Here is a 13826-nt window from a genome sequence, read left to right on the forward strand (position 1 = left end):
AAGGGAGACAGAACGTAAAGACTGCTAACTCTGGGAAACGAACTAGGGGTGGTAGAAGGGGAGGAGGGCGGGGGGTGGGAGTGAATGGGTGACGGGCACTGGGGGTTATTCTGTATGTTGGTAAATTGAACACCTATAAAAAATAAATTAAAAAAAATTTTTAACCTCAAAAAAAAAAAAAAAGAATAGGATTGGGTGGAGACTTTCAACAGAATAGTGCAATGTCCAGGTGTTTTCAGTTGAGGATACTCTAAATTCATTTTAACATGGATTTTTTTGATATCTCATTTTTTTTTTGCCATCTCACAATCTCAAGTTGTGTTTGTAAGAGTCAAATAGCAAGTGTATAAGTAAAAGCAGCAACATAAATACTTTCCAGTGAGATACATTTCAATAACTTTGTTTGGTAAGATTCATATTTATCATTAAAAAATGTAATAAAATAAAAAAAATGTGTGATATGGGTTCTATTTTGTTACTCCCTAATAATAAGGTGGCAGAGTGCGCAGAGCAGAAGTTCTAGAGTCCGATGATCTGAGATGGAATTCTAGTTTTGCCGTCACCACCAGGGACATCCTGGACAAGTTAATAAGCTATATCCTTGAACTCTTCTTTTGAAAGGACTTCACAACCCCCAGATCAGATCAGGCTGTGCTAAACACTATTAGGGTACTCTGTACTTGTCCTTCACAGCCTGTAATGATGGTAATGATAAACTCTTGAGTATTTGTATCCTTCCACAGACCAATGCTCCATTAAGGCAGTATTTGATAGCATCTGACACAGTATTTGCCACAAAGCAGCAGGTACTGACTAAACATTTTTTAGGATTTTATTTATTTATGAAAAACAGAGAGACAGAGACAGAGACACAACACAGGCAGAGGGAAAAGCAGGCTCCATGCGGGAAGTCCGATGTGGGACTTGATCCTGGGGCTCTGGGACCATGCCCTGATCCAAACATAGATGCTGAACCGCTGACCCACCCAGGCGTCCCTACCGACTAAACATTTCTGGAATAATTGAGTCAACCTCTCAATCTCAAACTCCTCACAATAAAGGAGATATTACCCATCTTCTGGTGTGGTTGTGAGGATTACCTGGAATTTAAGAATCAAATTTTAATTCTGAGAAGAGAAATACTGGGATGGGAAGCTCTTTCCTCTTATTTTTCATTACTATTAATAGCATGTCTCCATTTCAGAATAAAAGTGGATATGTGTACCCTAATAAATTTTATTTTATGCCAAGAAGAAATAGTTGTAACAAGAAAATTCAACTTGAAGCATAAAAAAGATGGACAGTTTTATGAAAAATAAACAAAAAACTCCCAGCTTATCTGAGACTCATGAAAAAATCCTAACCAACTGGAACAGCCATTATTCAAATACCATCTTCATCAGGGGAATGAAAGTGGTGAAGAATTGAGACTTAGCAACCTTTTGAAGAGAAGATATACAAATAAAAATAGTATGTCCTATTCAGCTAAGAAATTAAATATAATACACTTTATATGTTAAAAATGTGGGCCATATGAACCATCTACCTTGATATTTAAGAAATAACCTTAAAGTCTTAAGGTGACCATAACGAGTGCAATATAGGGTTATTGTAAAGATTTTCAGACCATAATTTAGCTCTATTCTTCTCAAACCAAAGCCTTCTAACCTCTTATAAAGCAGCCCAAGATGCAAAAGAGCTAATCTGAATAGCTGAATGGGTTTTTTGGCTAGGGGTAGGGAGTGGGATGGAGTAATGCCACAAGGCTCAGAAACCTCCTGATCAGCCAACGCAGGGCAGGCCCTTGAAGGAACCTCAAAGAACAGTGCAAATACTACTACCGCCAGCAGAGACCCCGAAGGGACTCCTGTGTTTTTGACTATGTGCCTGGAGGGACTCCTGTGTTCAAGTCTTAATCCTCCTTTTTGACTATGTGCCTCTGACCAACTTCTTTTCTTTCTTTTTTTTTTTTTTAAAGATTTTATTTATTTATTCATGAGAGACACAGAGAGAGAGAGAGAGAGAGAAAGGCAGAGACACAGGCAGAGGGAGAAGCAGGCTCCATGCAGGGAGCCTGACGTGGAACTCGATCAGGATCATGCCCTGGGCTGAAGGTGGCGCTAAACCGCTGAGCCACCCGGGCTGCTCCCAACTCATTTTCCAACTTTAGTTCCATCATCAGTTCATTGAAAGGGAGTTGGTTTAGTTGTCCTTAGAGTCCCATGAAGCTCAACTTTTTGAATAGTTTAAAAGCTAATTAATAATAAAACTGATGAAGACAATGCAGTAACGTGCTACTTAGTCCACAGTTTATCTGTGATGTATTTGTGCAGGAGCCCAAAGTCATTATCCCGGAAATCTCTCCACTCATCATTCCAACAAAAAACTCCAAAACAATTCCTAAATTACCAAGTTTGGTGTAACAAGAAGTTGACTAGAAGGAGCATACCCCTCCCCCTGCCCCCATACCTGTCATATTTTTCAGAGAGGCATGATGGTCTTTGTTTGGAATGAGGGCGTTCTTTTATATCCAAGAGCTCCTCCTACAAAAAGAAACCAAAAAAAAAAAAAAAAAGAAAACAAATGGTAATTTTGAAAAATATTTCTCATGCCATATATTTTCAACTTATATTTGTTGTAATGACTGGACTATCTATCTTAAGCATGTTACACGGTTCTTATTTATTTATACTTTGACTTAGTCCAGAATTCTTGATTCTTACAAGAAGCACCTCAGGCAGAATTGGGAAATAACTTCATAGTGATCACTTTTTCTTGCTAAAACACAATTCTCCCATAAATTGCTTACCATCCAATAACGTAAATAGAGTCTACAACACTGAATGCTCATCGAGGTATAGAAGCTTCAGGCTTAAATAAAACCTCCAGTTAATCTTAATATTCTTAAATGCAATAGATGCCAATTTACAAGCAGATAGATTTTTAAATGTAAAGTTGCAAGAAAACAAAGCACCAAAAACATCCATTTACCTGTTTTGATTTGCCTGTTAACATTTTCTCCCATTTACTTCAGAATTTGGGCTCTCTATACCCCCCTTTTTTCCCCCTAAAGCCACAGGAAGAGTAAATTGTGAAAAGTCATGGTCCTTTACCTCCAAATATTTCAGTGCTTATTTCTCAAGAATGAGGGTATTCTTTCATAGTCTCTTGTCCAATTTCATGAGAGAATTAAGCTCTACAGAAAATAATTTGAGTGACTAGTTTTCCATTCTTCCAAGGATTATACTTGGCCAGTATCAGTGTAGATGCACAGAGGAGAAGCAAATCCATTACATACAACATATATCTTAGGGCATAAGGGCTTACTTTTGTAGAACCTGGTTGAGAAGGGCTACCAGTTTTATAAAATTAGTTACTAATATTACTTTTATCCTAACCTACCCCTCCAGATTCCGATTTGTCAACTGACCCAATGTCCTTTATATTGCTTTAGCCTCCAACAAAGGATCCAGTCTAGAATCAGATATTGTCATATTTCTTTGGAATCTCTACAATTTCTTTTTTTTCTTTTTAAAGATTTTATTTATTTATTCATGAGAGACACAGAGAGAGAGAGAGAGGCAGAGACAGGCAGAGGGAGAAGCAGGCTCCATGCAGGGAGCCCGACGCGGGACTCGATCCCGGGTCTCCAGGATCACGCCCTGGGCCGAAGGTGGCGCCAAACCGTTAAGCCCCCCGGGCTGCCCAATCTCCACAATTTCTTTCAGGTTTTAGTACATTGACATTTCAAAGGATACAGCCTACTTCCCTCCCCCCGCCCCCCAAGAGAACATTATTCATTTGCAGTTTAATGTTTCCTCATGACTACACTGAGGCTAAGCATCCACGGAATACTAACCTCAGAGATGTTGAGTCCATCTCCAAGCATCACCTCTGGACATCGATGACATCCATCTAGCTTTTAGTAGTGATGCTGATTTTGACCAAATGGTCAGGTTGTTCTCCAGTTTCTCTGATGTTCAGTTACTACTTTCCTACTTGCAATTAGTGTGTGATCCGTGGGGGAGACTACAAATATCTGGATCTTCATCAAAATTTCCCCTGAATTTAGCACCTAATGATGGATTTTGCCCCAAACAATCCTGATTTCCCAATTCTAGGCCTCTCTCTCCATATTTACTAGTCAGCAGTTGGCATTTCACTGAGAGGGAAAACACAACGCCCCCTTCCCCCCAATGTATTTACCTATTATTGGCACGGGCTCACAGATTCCTAGTTTTTCCAGTGGTATCTAATTCATTCATAACCTTAATTATTTGGGGGTTTAAATTGCAAGCCTCTTCAAGGTGGTTCCTGTGTCCTCTGGACATGCCCTATCATTTTTTAAAAAGCACTTCCTCACTCTGTCTTATCTTACTCATCCTAGCCCTACTGTCAGCCATTTCTTGGAGAAATTGGAGTTCCTTTAAGTGAAGAATGGTACAGAAACCAAAGTCTGGGAACTAGATATCCTCATCTGCTTCTCAGTCCTTTGAGCAGAGCTGGGAAATACATGCAATTACCCATGCATACATATACACATACACACACATGTGTTTACACATATCTGCTCATACATGTGCATAGACACAAAAAGCCATGGCCTCCTGTTATTTACATTTCAACAATTTCATAATAAAGTATAAAAGGCAATTCCCAACCCTTTAGTGCATAAAATGCTACAACTGCTGCACATAAAAGTATGTGACTGTGGTGTCTGTTTGATACCCCCATCACAGGCCTCACAGCAGAATGCTACTCTATTCCCATATCTTAGTATAAATATAAGCAAATAGATTTACTCTTAGCCTACAGGAATCATTGCACATAAGCATGCCATGAGTTTACTCAGTGTCTTTAGACATTTGAAGGATCTAAATATTTTCCGATATCAAAATGCCCTAGGACCAGATGACATTTTAGTTTCAAAACAAGCATATCAATCATCTGCATTTTTTTAATCATCTGCATTTTTTAAAGGATTTATGAATTATGCATTTTTAGTTGGGAAGAAATACCTAGAAAAATTTAGAAGTCTGAGATAAACAGAATTCCAAATACAAGAAAGTATCTAGAGACTGCCCAAAATTCTGAAAACAAAACAAAAAACTGTCAAATGACCTAAAACCCAGAAATCACTAGTCAAGAGAGTCCAGTGAAATCTGCAGGACAGTGTCAGTGGTGCAGGGTGGAGGGAGGGTAGTTGGACCAACAGTAGTTATAACGATAGTAAATATTACAATACAGAAATCCTGAGGACAGGAAGGCTTAAAACATATTCCAGTAGAAACAGGAAGGACCTTGTAATATAGGAAATATTTATACATACACTACAGGAAAAAATATTGCAAAGCAATTTTCTATTAGAAGCAACCCAAAGATTATTTCAGACGAGATCGGGTGCGTTCAGGGTGGTATGGCTGTATTCCCTTTTCCTTACCACCCTCAAATCCAAATATTAAATGAAGAAACCTTATTATACTATTAAACCAAGAGCAACATATTTTAACCTTAAATATGTATACTCTCAATATATAAAAGTTACTAAATAATAAGGCTTTGTTTGAATCTTTTAACTCCCAAAGATAATAGAGAGCCCAGGTGATGGGTGTCTTCTATTACTACTACACCTGTTTGCTGAATCTAACAATTTTATTTCGGAGTCAACTGGAAAAGACTAACATTTTAACATAGCCATAAAACACGGATGACCAAATGTTCTTCTATTCATGGGGACCAAAAAAAATATTTTCACAAGGGTTAACAGTCTTACAAAAAGGGAAATGGGGAGACTAAGGAGAAATGACAATTCTATTTAATGTGGAATCCCAAACGAGATCCTGGGACAGAAAAAGAACATTAGGCAAAAACTAAGGACAGGTGAATAAAATGTGAACTTTAGTTAATAACAATGTATCAACATTGCTAACTGTAACATATATCATCTATTAATAGGGAAAACTCTACTATGTTCCCATGTTTTCTACAAATCTCACACTGTTCTAAAAAAATAAAGTTTACTTCTACCTCATACTATATACAAAAATGAACTAGAAAGATTTCAAAGACCTAGACATAAGAGTTCTAAGTATAAAACTCCTAGAAGAAAATGCAGGTGTAAAAAGTTCATGACCTCAGAATAAGCAATGTTTCTTAACTGGGACACTGAAAAAGCATAAGCAACCAAACGAAAAAAAAAAGATATGGTGGACTTTTAAGTTTATGAACTTTTGTTCTTCAAGTGACTATCAAGAAAGTGAAAAGCCAACCCACAGAACAGGAAAAAATATTTACAAATCAGGGTCTGGTGTCTAGAATATGGAGAGAACGTGTACAACTCAAAAACACAGCAAAACAACCCAATTTACAAACAGGTAAAAGATTTCAATAGATTTTTCTCCAAAGAAGATACACAAAAATGGCCAGCAAGCACATCAAAGATATTCAAAATCATTAGTCATTAAGGAAATACAAGTCAAAACCACAGTGAGATGCCACTTCATGTGTACAAAGATGGCTATTAGAAAAAAGGGGGACTGGGTGGCTCAGTGGTTGAGCATCTGCCTTTGGCTCAGGGTGTGATCCTGGAATCCTGGGATCGAGCCCCACATCAGGCTTCCTGCATGGAGCCTGCTTCTCCTTCTGCCTATGTCTCTGCCTCTTTGTCTCTCATGAATAAATAAAATCTTTAAAGTAAAAAATTAAAAAAAATAAAAAAAGGGGAAAATAACAAATATGGACAAGGATGTAGAGAAAACCGGAACCTTTGTGCATGGTTAATGGGAATGTAAAACAGTGTAGCTCCTGTGGAAAAAGGGGCAATTTCTCAAAAAGTTAAGCACATTTTACTCTATTACCCAGCAATTCCATTCCTAGGTATATATCAAAAGGAACTGAAAAAATTAAGTCCACACAAATGCTCATAGCGGCACTATTCACAATAGCAAAAAAAAAAAAAAAAAAAAAAAAAGGGAACAACCCTGTATGCCCATCAACTGATCAACAAAATGTGATAAACCCATACAATAGATTATTTGGCAACAAAAAGGAATAAAGTGCTGATATATGCTATAATACAAACCTTGAAAACATGATGTTAAGTGAAAGAAGCCAGACAAAAAAGGCCATGTACACTACGATTCTAAACGCAAAGTTTGGAAAAGGTAAATCCCTGGAGTCAAAAAGTAGATTAATGCCTGCCAGAGGCTGGGGAAAGGGGATAACAGGAGTGACTACTAATGGGTACAGAGTTTGAGGTGATGAAAATATTCTAGAATTAGAGAATAGTAATGGCTGTATAACTTCGTAAATTTACTGACCACCACTGAATGGTACACTTTTAAAGAGGCGAATTTTATATGAACTATATCTTAATAAAAATTATTTTTTGGGATTCCCTGGGTGGTTCAGTGGTTTGGCGCCTGCCTTTGGCCCAGGGCGCGATCCTGGAGTCCCGGGATCGAGTCCCACGTTGGGCTTCCGGCATGGAGCCTGCTTCTCCCTCTGCCTGTGTCTCTGCCTCTCTCTCTCTCTCTGTGTGTGTCTATCATAAATAAATAAATCTTTAAAAAAATTATTTTTTTTGTTGTAATAAAAATTATTTTTAAGTAAACTATAAGGTATTGTTACCAGAGGTTAGTATTTTATTTAATTTTTCTTACAGACTTACTGCTCTAATCATAGATTGATGAATGCTAACAACCCTCAGACAGGAGTTGCTCAGTTGGTAAAAATGTTTTTATTTTTTTACCCTCCCATATTATTCCTGTTTTATTTGTTGACTTTATATGTTTGGCATATAGTAGATATGAATAAACATCCCAGCAATTGATTGTACAACAGGCCTATAAAAGCACAGGGTAGGGATCCCTGGGTGGCGCAGCGGTTTGGCACCTGCCTTTGGCCCAGGGCGCGATCCTGGAGACCCCGGATCGAATCCCACATCAGGCTCCCGGTGCATGGAGCCTGCTTCTCCCTCTGCCTGTCTCTGCCTCTCTCTCTCTCTCTCTCTGTGACTATCATAAATAAATAAAAATTAAAAAAAAAAATTAAAAAAAAAAAAAAAAAAAGCACAGGGTAGAGGAGGTAGCCAGTTGTACACACTGGCATTAACCATGCCAGCAGCACAAATGGTGCTGCCAACGAAGTGCTAATGGCTGAAACAGCCCACCTGTTTATAGAGGATAAAGAGCCATTTTCTTTGGTAACACACTGACAACTGGGAAAACAATAGTTCTTGAATAGTAAAAGCTGCTGGGAATAACTTTAAACATCTAGGTAAAACTATACTTACTATTCTTGAAAGCAGAGCTTCTTAAACCAATTTCATGGCTTCAACGAAACCATATGCAAAAAACTTGTGCATTTCTGCAATTTCTGCAGTGAGTATTCATACCTTCAAGAAATCTCCAATGGACCCCACAGAGGGTAAGAAGCAGGGTTTTAAATGTATGTTTCTGAAATGTGGCCCAAAGTCCACTTGGACATTTAGGGACAATGAGAGGCCCTCTTTATGGGGTTTAGAGAGTTAAATCTGTTACCTTTCATCAATGTCTGAAATTGCTTAAGATGATATCCCAGGCTAAGAAGGTTCCCCACATAAGTGGGGAATAGAGAAACTATGCACTAATACAAAAATTGCTCTTTTCATAGCTTTTGAAACATTTCCTGTTGCCAGGCTCTGTATCTAGCATATGCAGATTACTCTTGGCCCCAGCCTCATGGCTCTCCAGTCTCTCAAGAGAAGTGTTCCTGAACTTGCCATCATATCAAGAGCACTTAAAAGCAAGCAATATTCCTGAAAAAGCACCCCTTTGGGATATTTTCAAAGAAAACCTTCAACTTTGGCTAAAGGCAAAATACATGGAACATGCCCACTGAGCTGGGAATGCTCCTTCCCTATGAATAGTCCAGAAGGGAATAGATTACCCTTGTGTAGAGTTCTAAGAACCCACAGGAACTTACTAATTATAAAAAAAAATTCACTACAATCACCATCTTGACAAGAAAAGAGTTAATATCTGAAACCTTATTTTTTGCACAGGTTTTAAAACCTGACTAGGTAAGAATAAACTACTAATTGCCCAAGAGCAACACAGCCAAAAAAAGTATAAACATTTTCTTAGTTTTAGCAGCCTTCCTTAAAAGAAAATTTGTCGAGGCTCCCAAAACAATCTATTTGGGACCTACTAATATGTACACCCACTTTTAGTGATTAGTATTAAAGTAGAAAGGAAATGAATCTGACTATAAGCCCAAAACAACAGTGGTTAAAATCCACATCCAGTTTCCTGTTGCAGAAATTCCACGGAGAAGCAGCTATGCATTCTGATGACATTCTGACACTATAAAAGAATTTCACATGAGTCACTCACATAAGATGAAAGGGAAATATTCTTTACCTTTGTAAGTTGAATTCAATTCATAAGAGTAAAAAGCTCAACTTTTAAAAAATTCACAGATGTTTTGTAAAAAACCCAAAGTTTTATTTCATTCTTAGTAGTCAAAGCACTCTAGGAATGACCTAGTACCTTACCTCTGTGTGTGTGTGTGTGTGTGTGTGTGTGCGCGCGCGCGCGCGCGCGCCCGGCTCTTCCTAAAGAAGGCAAATGTCCCCAGAGCAGTGTTTGGGTTGGGTCATCTGCCTTTGACCTCCTATCCCAGTCCCCACCCTCCACACACCCAGTAGCATTAGGGTTGGTCATCAAGCTCTTAGATGGTTGCTGACTGACCAGATATTCATTCTGCTGAGTCAGACGACTTTTCTGAAAGGATTAGAAAGCTGTTAAAAATAGATCACAACAGGGTAATGGTACCCTCAGATGATAGCCAATGCAATGGTGAACTAACAACATAGAGAGTACATGGGATACATTATACCATCCCCCATTAATGTTTGTTGCTATGGGCACCATTTAGAACAGCTCTTATAGAGAGATCAGAATTTGAACGATCCTGCAGAACTGTTAAGCAGAATTTCACACCTGGATTCATCTAAGCATCTAACGGTGGCTGATTTGATGCAAAGACTTTCTTCTATTAAAAGATCTGAAACTAAGGAAATGGAAACGGGGAAAAAAGTGTTTTCTCTGTTGATCTGGCCAACACAATAAAAATAAACTTTGGCTTTTAAATGTGTTTATACAACTCATAAAAACAATATAAAATGTTAAGTAGGTAAACACTAGAAGAAATTTAGGAAAACCATTTTCAGGGTAGTAGCATTACATATTCAATAGGGCTTTCTAGTTTCATATTATTATTATTATTTTAAAGATTTATTTATTCATGAGAGACACAGAGAGAGAGGCAGAGACATAGGCAGAGGGAAAAGCAGTCTCCTTGCAGGGAGCCTGACGTGGGACTCAATCCTGGATCCTGGGATCAGGCCCTGAGCCGAAGGCAGACGTTCAACCACTGAGCCACTCGGGTGTCCCACTAGTTTCATATTAAAATCTAAATGGTTACTGTGACATTTAAAAAATAAGCATCTTGATCTAAAGTTGGTATCTAAAGAAGGCTGTATCATTTCTACATCATAAACAGTTTTCAGCACTTACCGTATGCCAGCCACTTTTCTAAGCGCTTGGTGTGCATTTTCTCATTTATTCCCCACAAAAATTCTATGAGGTTGGGATGCCTGGGTGGCTCAATTGGTTAAGCGTCTACCTTCAACTCAGGTCATGATCTCTGGGTCCTGAGATCAGGCTTCTTGCTCAGCAGGGAGTCTGCTTCTCTCTCTCTCTCCTTCCTACTGCTTATTCTCACTCAAATAAGACCTTTAAATAAGATAAAATCCTATGAAGTAGATACTACTCCACCCACATTCTACAAAGGAAGAAGATGAGAATCAGAGAAGCTAAGTGTATGGCTGAAGGCCACACAGAGTAAGTAAGTGGTAAAGTAGGGGATCCTAAACCAGGCAGTAGTGGGTCTCCATGCCCCTTATCCTCTCCTCTTCACTACTTCTCTTGAGAGGACAAGGGAAGGTGTCCTGCACCTGTCACTCAGGGTTGGGTTTGTCCTTGTCCAGTGGGACTACTGGGAATCCTGAATCAAACTGCCACATGCTTGGGCAGGCTGCCCTTAAGCCAGCCTCCATTCATAGCACCCTTTCCTGAATCAAAGGTCCTATCCACAAATTTCTATGTTAAAGGTTCCAGTTGTAAAATGACCGATTCCTTATCTAGCTAGAAGTTCCCACAATGAGCAAGTAGGAGAGGATACTCATGGGGGCAATAGCCCTGGATCCCAACTTTTCAAGATGACGTGAAATTGAAACAGGTAGTAAACAGCAATTAGAAGACACTATCGGGATCCCTGGGTGGCGCAGCGGTTTGGCGCCTGCCTTTGACCCAGGGCGCGATCCTGGAGACCCGGGATCGAATCCCACATCGGGCTCCCGGTGCATGGAGCCTGCTTCTCCCTCTGCCTGTGTCTCTGCCTCTCTCTCTCTCTCTCTGTGTGTGACTATCATAAAAATAAATAAATAAATTAAATAAAATAAAAAAAAAAAAAAAAGAAGACACTATCTATGGTATTGCCAGCCGACCCCCTCTAAGAACTTCCAGTTAGCTAGGTTTTCTGAACGGCTAAAACATCATACTGTATGATTTTTCTTACCATGATTCTCCCTTCCCAATATGCATCTTTATGTTAGCTTAAGAAGTTTGTAGCAAAATAGGTCACTGAAATGCCACCTGTTAGAGGTTACCTCTCAACTCAATTTTTGAAAAATATCTATGAAGTTATCAAATGAGATCTCTGTATACTTAAATCTGACTATCTGACTACTGACTTCAATCTAGGATTTAAATTCTACTTCCTCTTTTCTCAGAGGCTGGACTTCAGTCCTGCAACTGATTCTTTCCAAGAAGGCTAGAATTACTTAAATCCATCCACTTCAGGTGCTTGTCTATTTTTTTAATGGTTGTAAAGCAAAGACATAACCATGGCTGTATCACTGTAACTAACCGCCCATCTGCTACAGATCAGGGTGGACTCCTCTGAAGATCCCTACAGACACTGATGACTAAAATGGTGCCAATTTATAACTAGTCAAGGCAATGAAAAGCACACATGAAATTAAACTCAGATAATCCAATGCCAACTCTTTAGCTGGTAGATCTAACATGTATGATTAACACTGGTCAGCATCAAACTGAATGTTATGAGTGTCTCCTTTTATACCCTGTTCAACTGGCAGGTAATAACACTGAATAAGGAATTAGTGGCAAGATACAGGAGCAAAGGAGGAACAGCACCAAGAATGTATACTCTAAGAGCAGTCTGTCCATTCAAAGAAGAATGTGGATCTGAATAGTGGAACAGCCCAAAGCATTTCTACTCTGTATTTGAAGCAGAAGATGGTATCATTAACAGTAGGTACTACACCTTAAGAATAGGTATAACAAGGACCTCTGATGAAGGTAAGTTAATGGGTCCCAAAGTTTTCCCATTAATAAGCATGACCATCTCATCTTGCTTTCTAAACCAATGGCTCTCAAATTTGAATTAGAGTCAGAATTCCCTGAAAGATTTAATACATGTGGATGCTGGGCTCTACCTCTAGAGTCTGATCTAATACCACCGAAATGGGGCCTGAGATTTAATATTTCTAACAGGGTACCAGGTGGTGCTAAATGCTAGTTTAGGGACCATTCTTTGAGAACCACTGTCTAAAGACATTTTTTTAAAGATTTATTTATTTATTCATGAGAGACAGAGAGAAAAGTGGCACAAAGACAGAGGGAGAAAGCAGGCTCCATGCAGTCCCCAACATGGGACTCGATCCCAGGTCTCCAGGATCACACCCTGGGCCAAAGGCAGCGCTAAACCGCTGAGCTACCCAGGCTGCCTAAGACATTTTTAATCTATGATTTTTAGGTGAGATCTCACTCTGTAGCCTCCATAAGTCCTTCAACGTAATTCACTTTATAATGGCACACTTAAGTACCACCAAAACAGTTTTTGGTCTTAGGAATCTGGCCTGGCAAAATGGGCCTAAGTGGGCTTATAAATTAAGGGCTCAAGACTCTCAGGATAACAGGTGCATATGATAAATCCACTTATAACCATCCCAATTAACCATCACTGAGGCCTAGAGGTAGGCCTGAAAATATCTAACATGACTCTAACTTTACTTCCTGAGACATTCATAGAAACACAATGGACACCAACTGAACCCCAAGGAGTAATTACACATCTGAGTTGCTTGACAACATCAAGATCATATGTTGTTCTGCAAGGAAGACTAAAGCCTTGCTACTCAAGTATGGTCAGGGGACTAGCAGTATGGGCACCACCTGGGAGCAGGCTAAAAAGCTGGATTTTGAAGCCCACTCATGACCTAACCACCAAAATTCACACTTTACAAGGGTTCATAGGTGATCCCCAGACATATCAATGTTTAGGAAGCATGCTGGACTAAAGAATGTCAGAACACACATGAGACTGTGATATGTAACCCTGAAAAGCACTAGGCCAAACTTCTGAACTCCTCCACCCTTGTGGAAAAAACCCCTAGAATTCTGAACAGACCATTAATGTCATCTCATAAATCAAATGAATGCTAAACTAAGAAAGGTCAAAGGTTAAGGAGCCCTCTCATCTGGTGAATGTGTTTTTTGATCTTGTAGTAAACATCCTACGTTTGCAAGTTTTCACAAAACACATGGCTTATATATAAAAATTACTGAGGACAATTTCCTTCTCTTGCTTCTAAACTTTCTAGCCCATGAACTTGAAGTGGCAGAAACATTACTAAATGCTTTATTTATTCTAATAGTTTGATCTCAAACTGGAGATAAGAAGTAGGATGGCTGAAG

At 39.0% G+C, this 13826-nt stretch overlaps 1 protein-coding gene across 11 annotated transcripts in view; it reads right to left on the reverse strand.

Annotated features, from left to right (window-relative positions):
• EIF4ENIF1 (eukaryotic translation initiation factor 4E nuclear import factor 1) overlaps positions 1–13826 on the reverse strand; it is a 48305-nt gene that overhangs the window by 31782 nt on the left and 2697 nt on the right. For all 11 annotated transcript variants that reach the window (XM_038575713.1, XM_038575714.1, XM_038575715.1 and 8 more), the window contains exon 3: positions 2470–2543. In XM_038575713.1, coding sequence (XP_038431641.1) covers positions 2470–2543 — 74 coding nt within the window. The remainder of the gene's footprint in view (positions 1–2469; positions 2544–13826) is intronic.

The sequence above is a fragment of the Canis lupus genome, chromosome 26 (assembly GCF_011100685.1).
Source record: "Canis lupus familiaris isolate Mischka breed German Shepherd chromosome 26, alternate assembly UU_Cfam_GSD_1.0, whole genome shotgun sequence".
NCBI classification, from domain to species: Eukaryota; Metazoa; Chordata; class Mammalia; order Carnivora; family Canidae; genus Canis; species Canis lupus.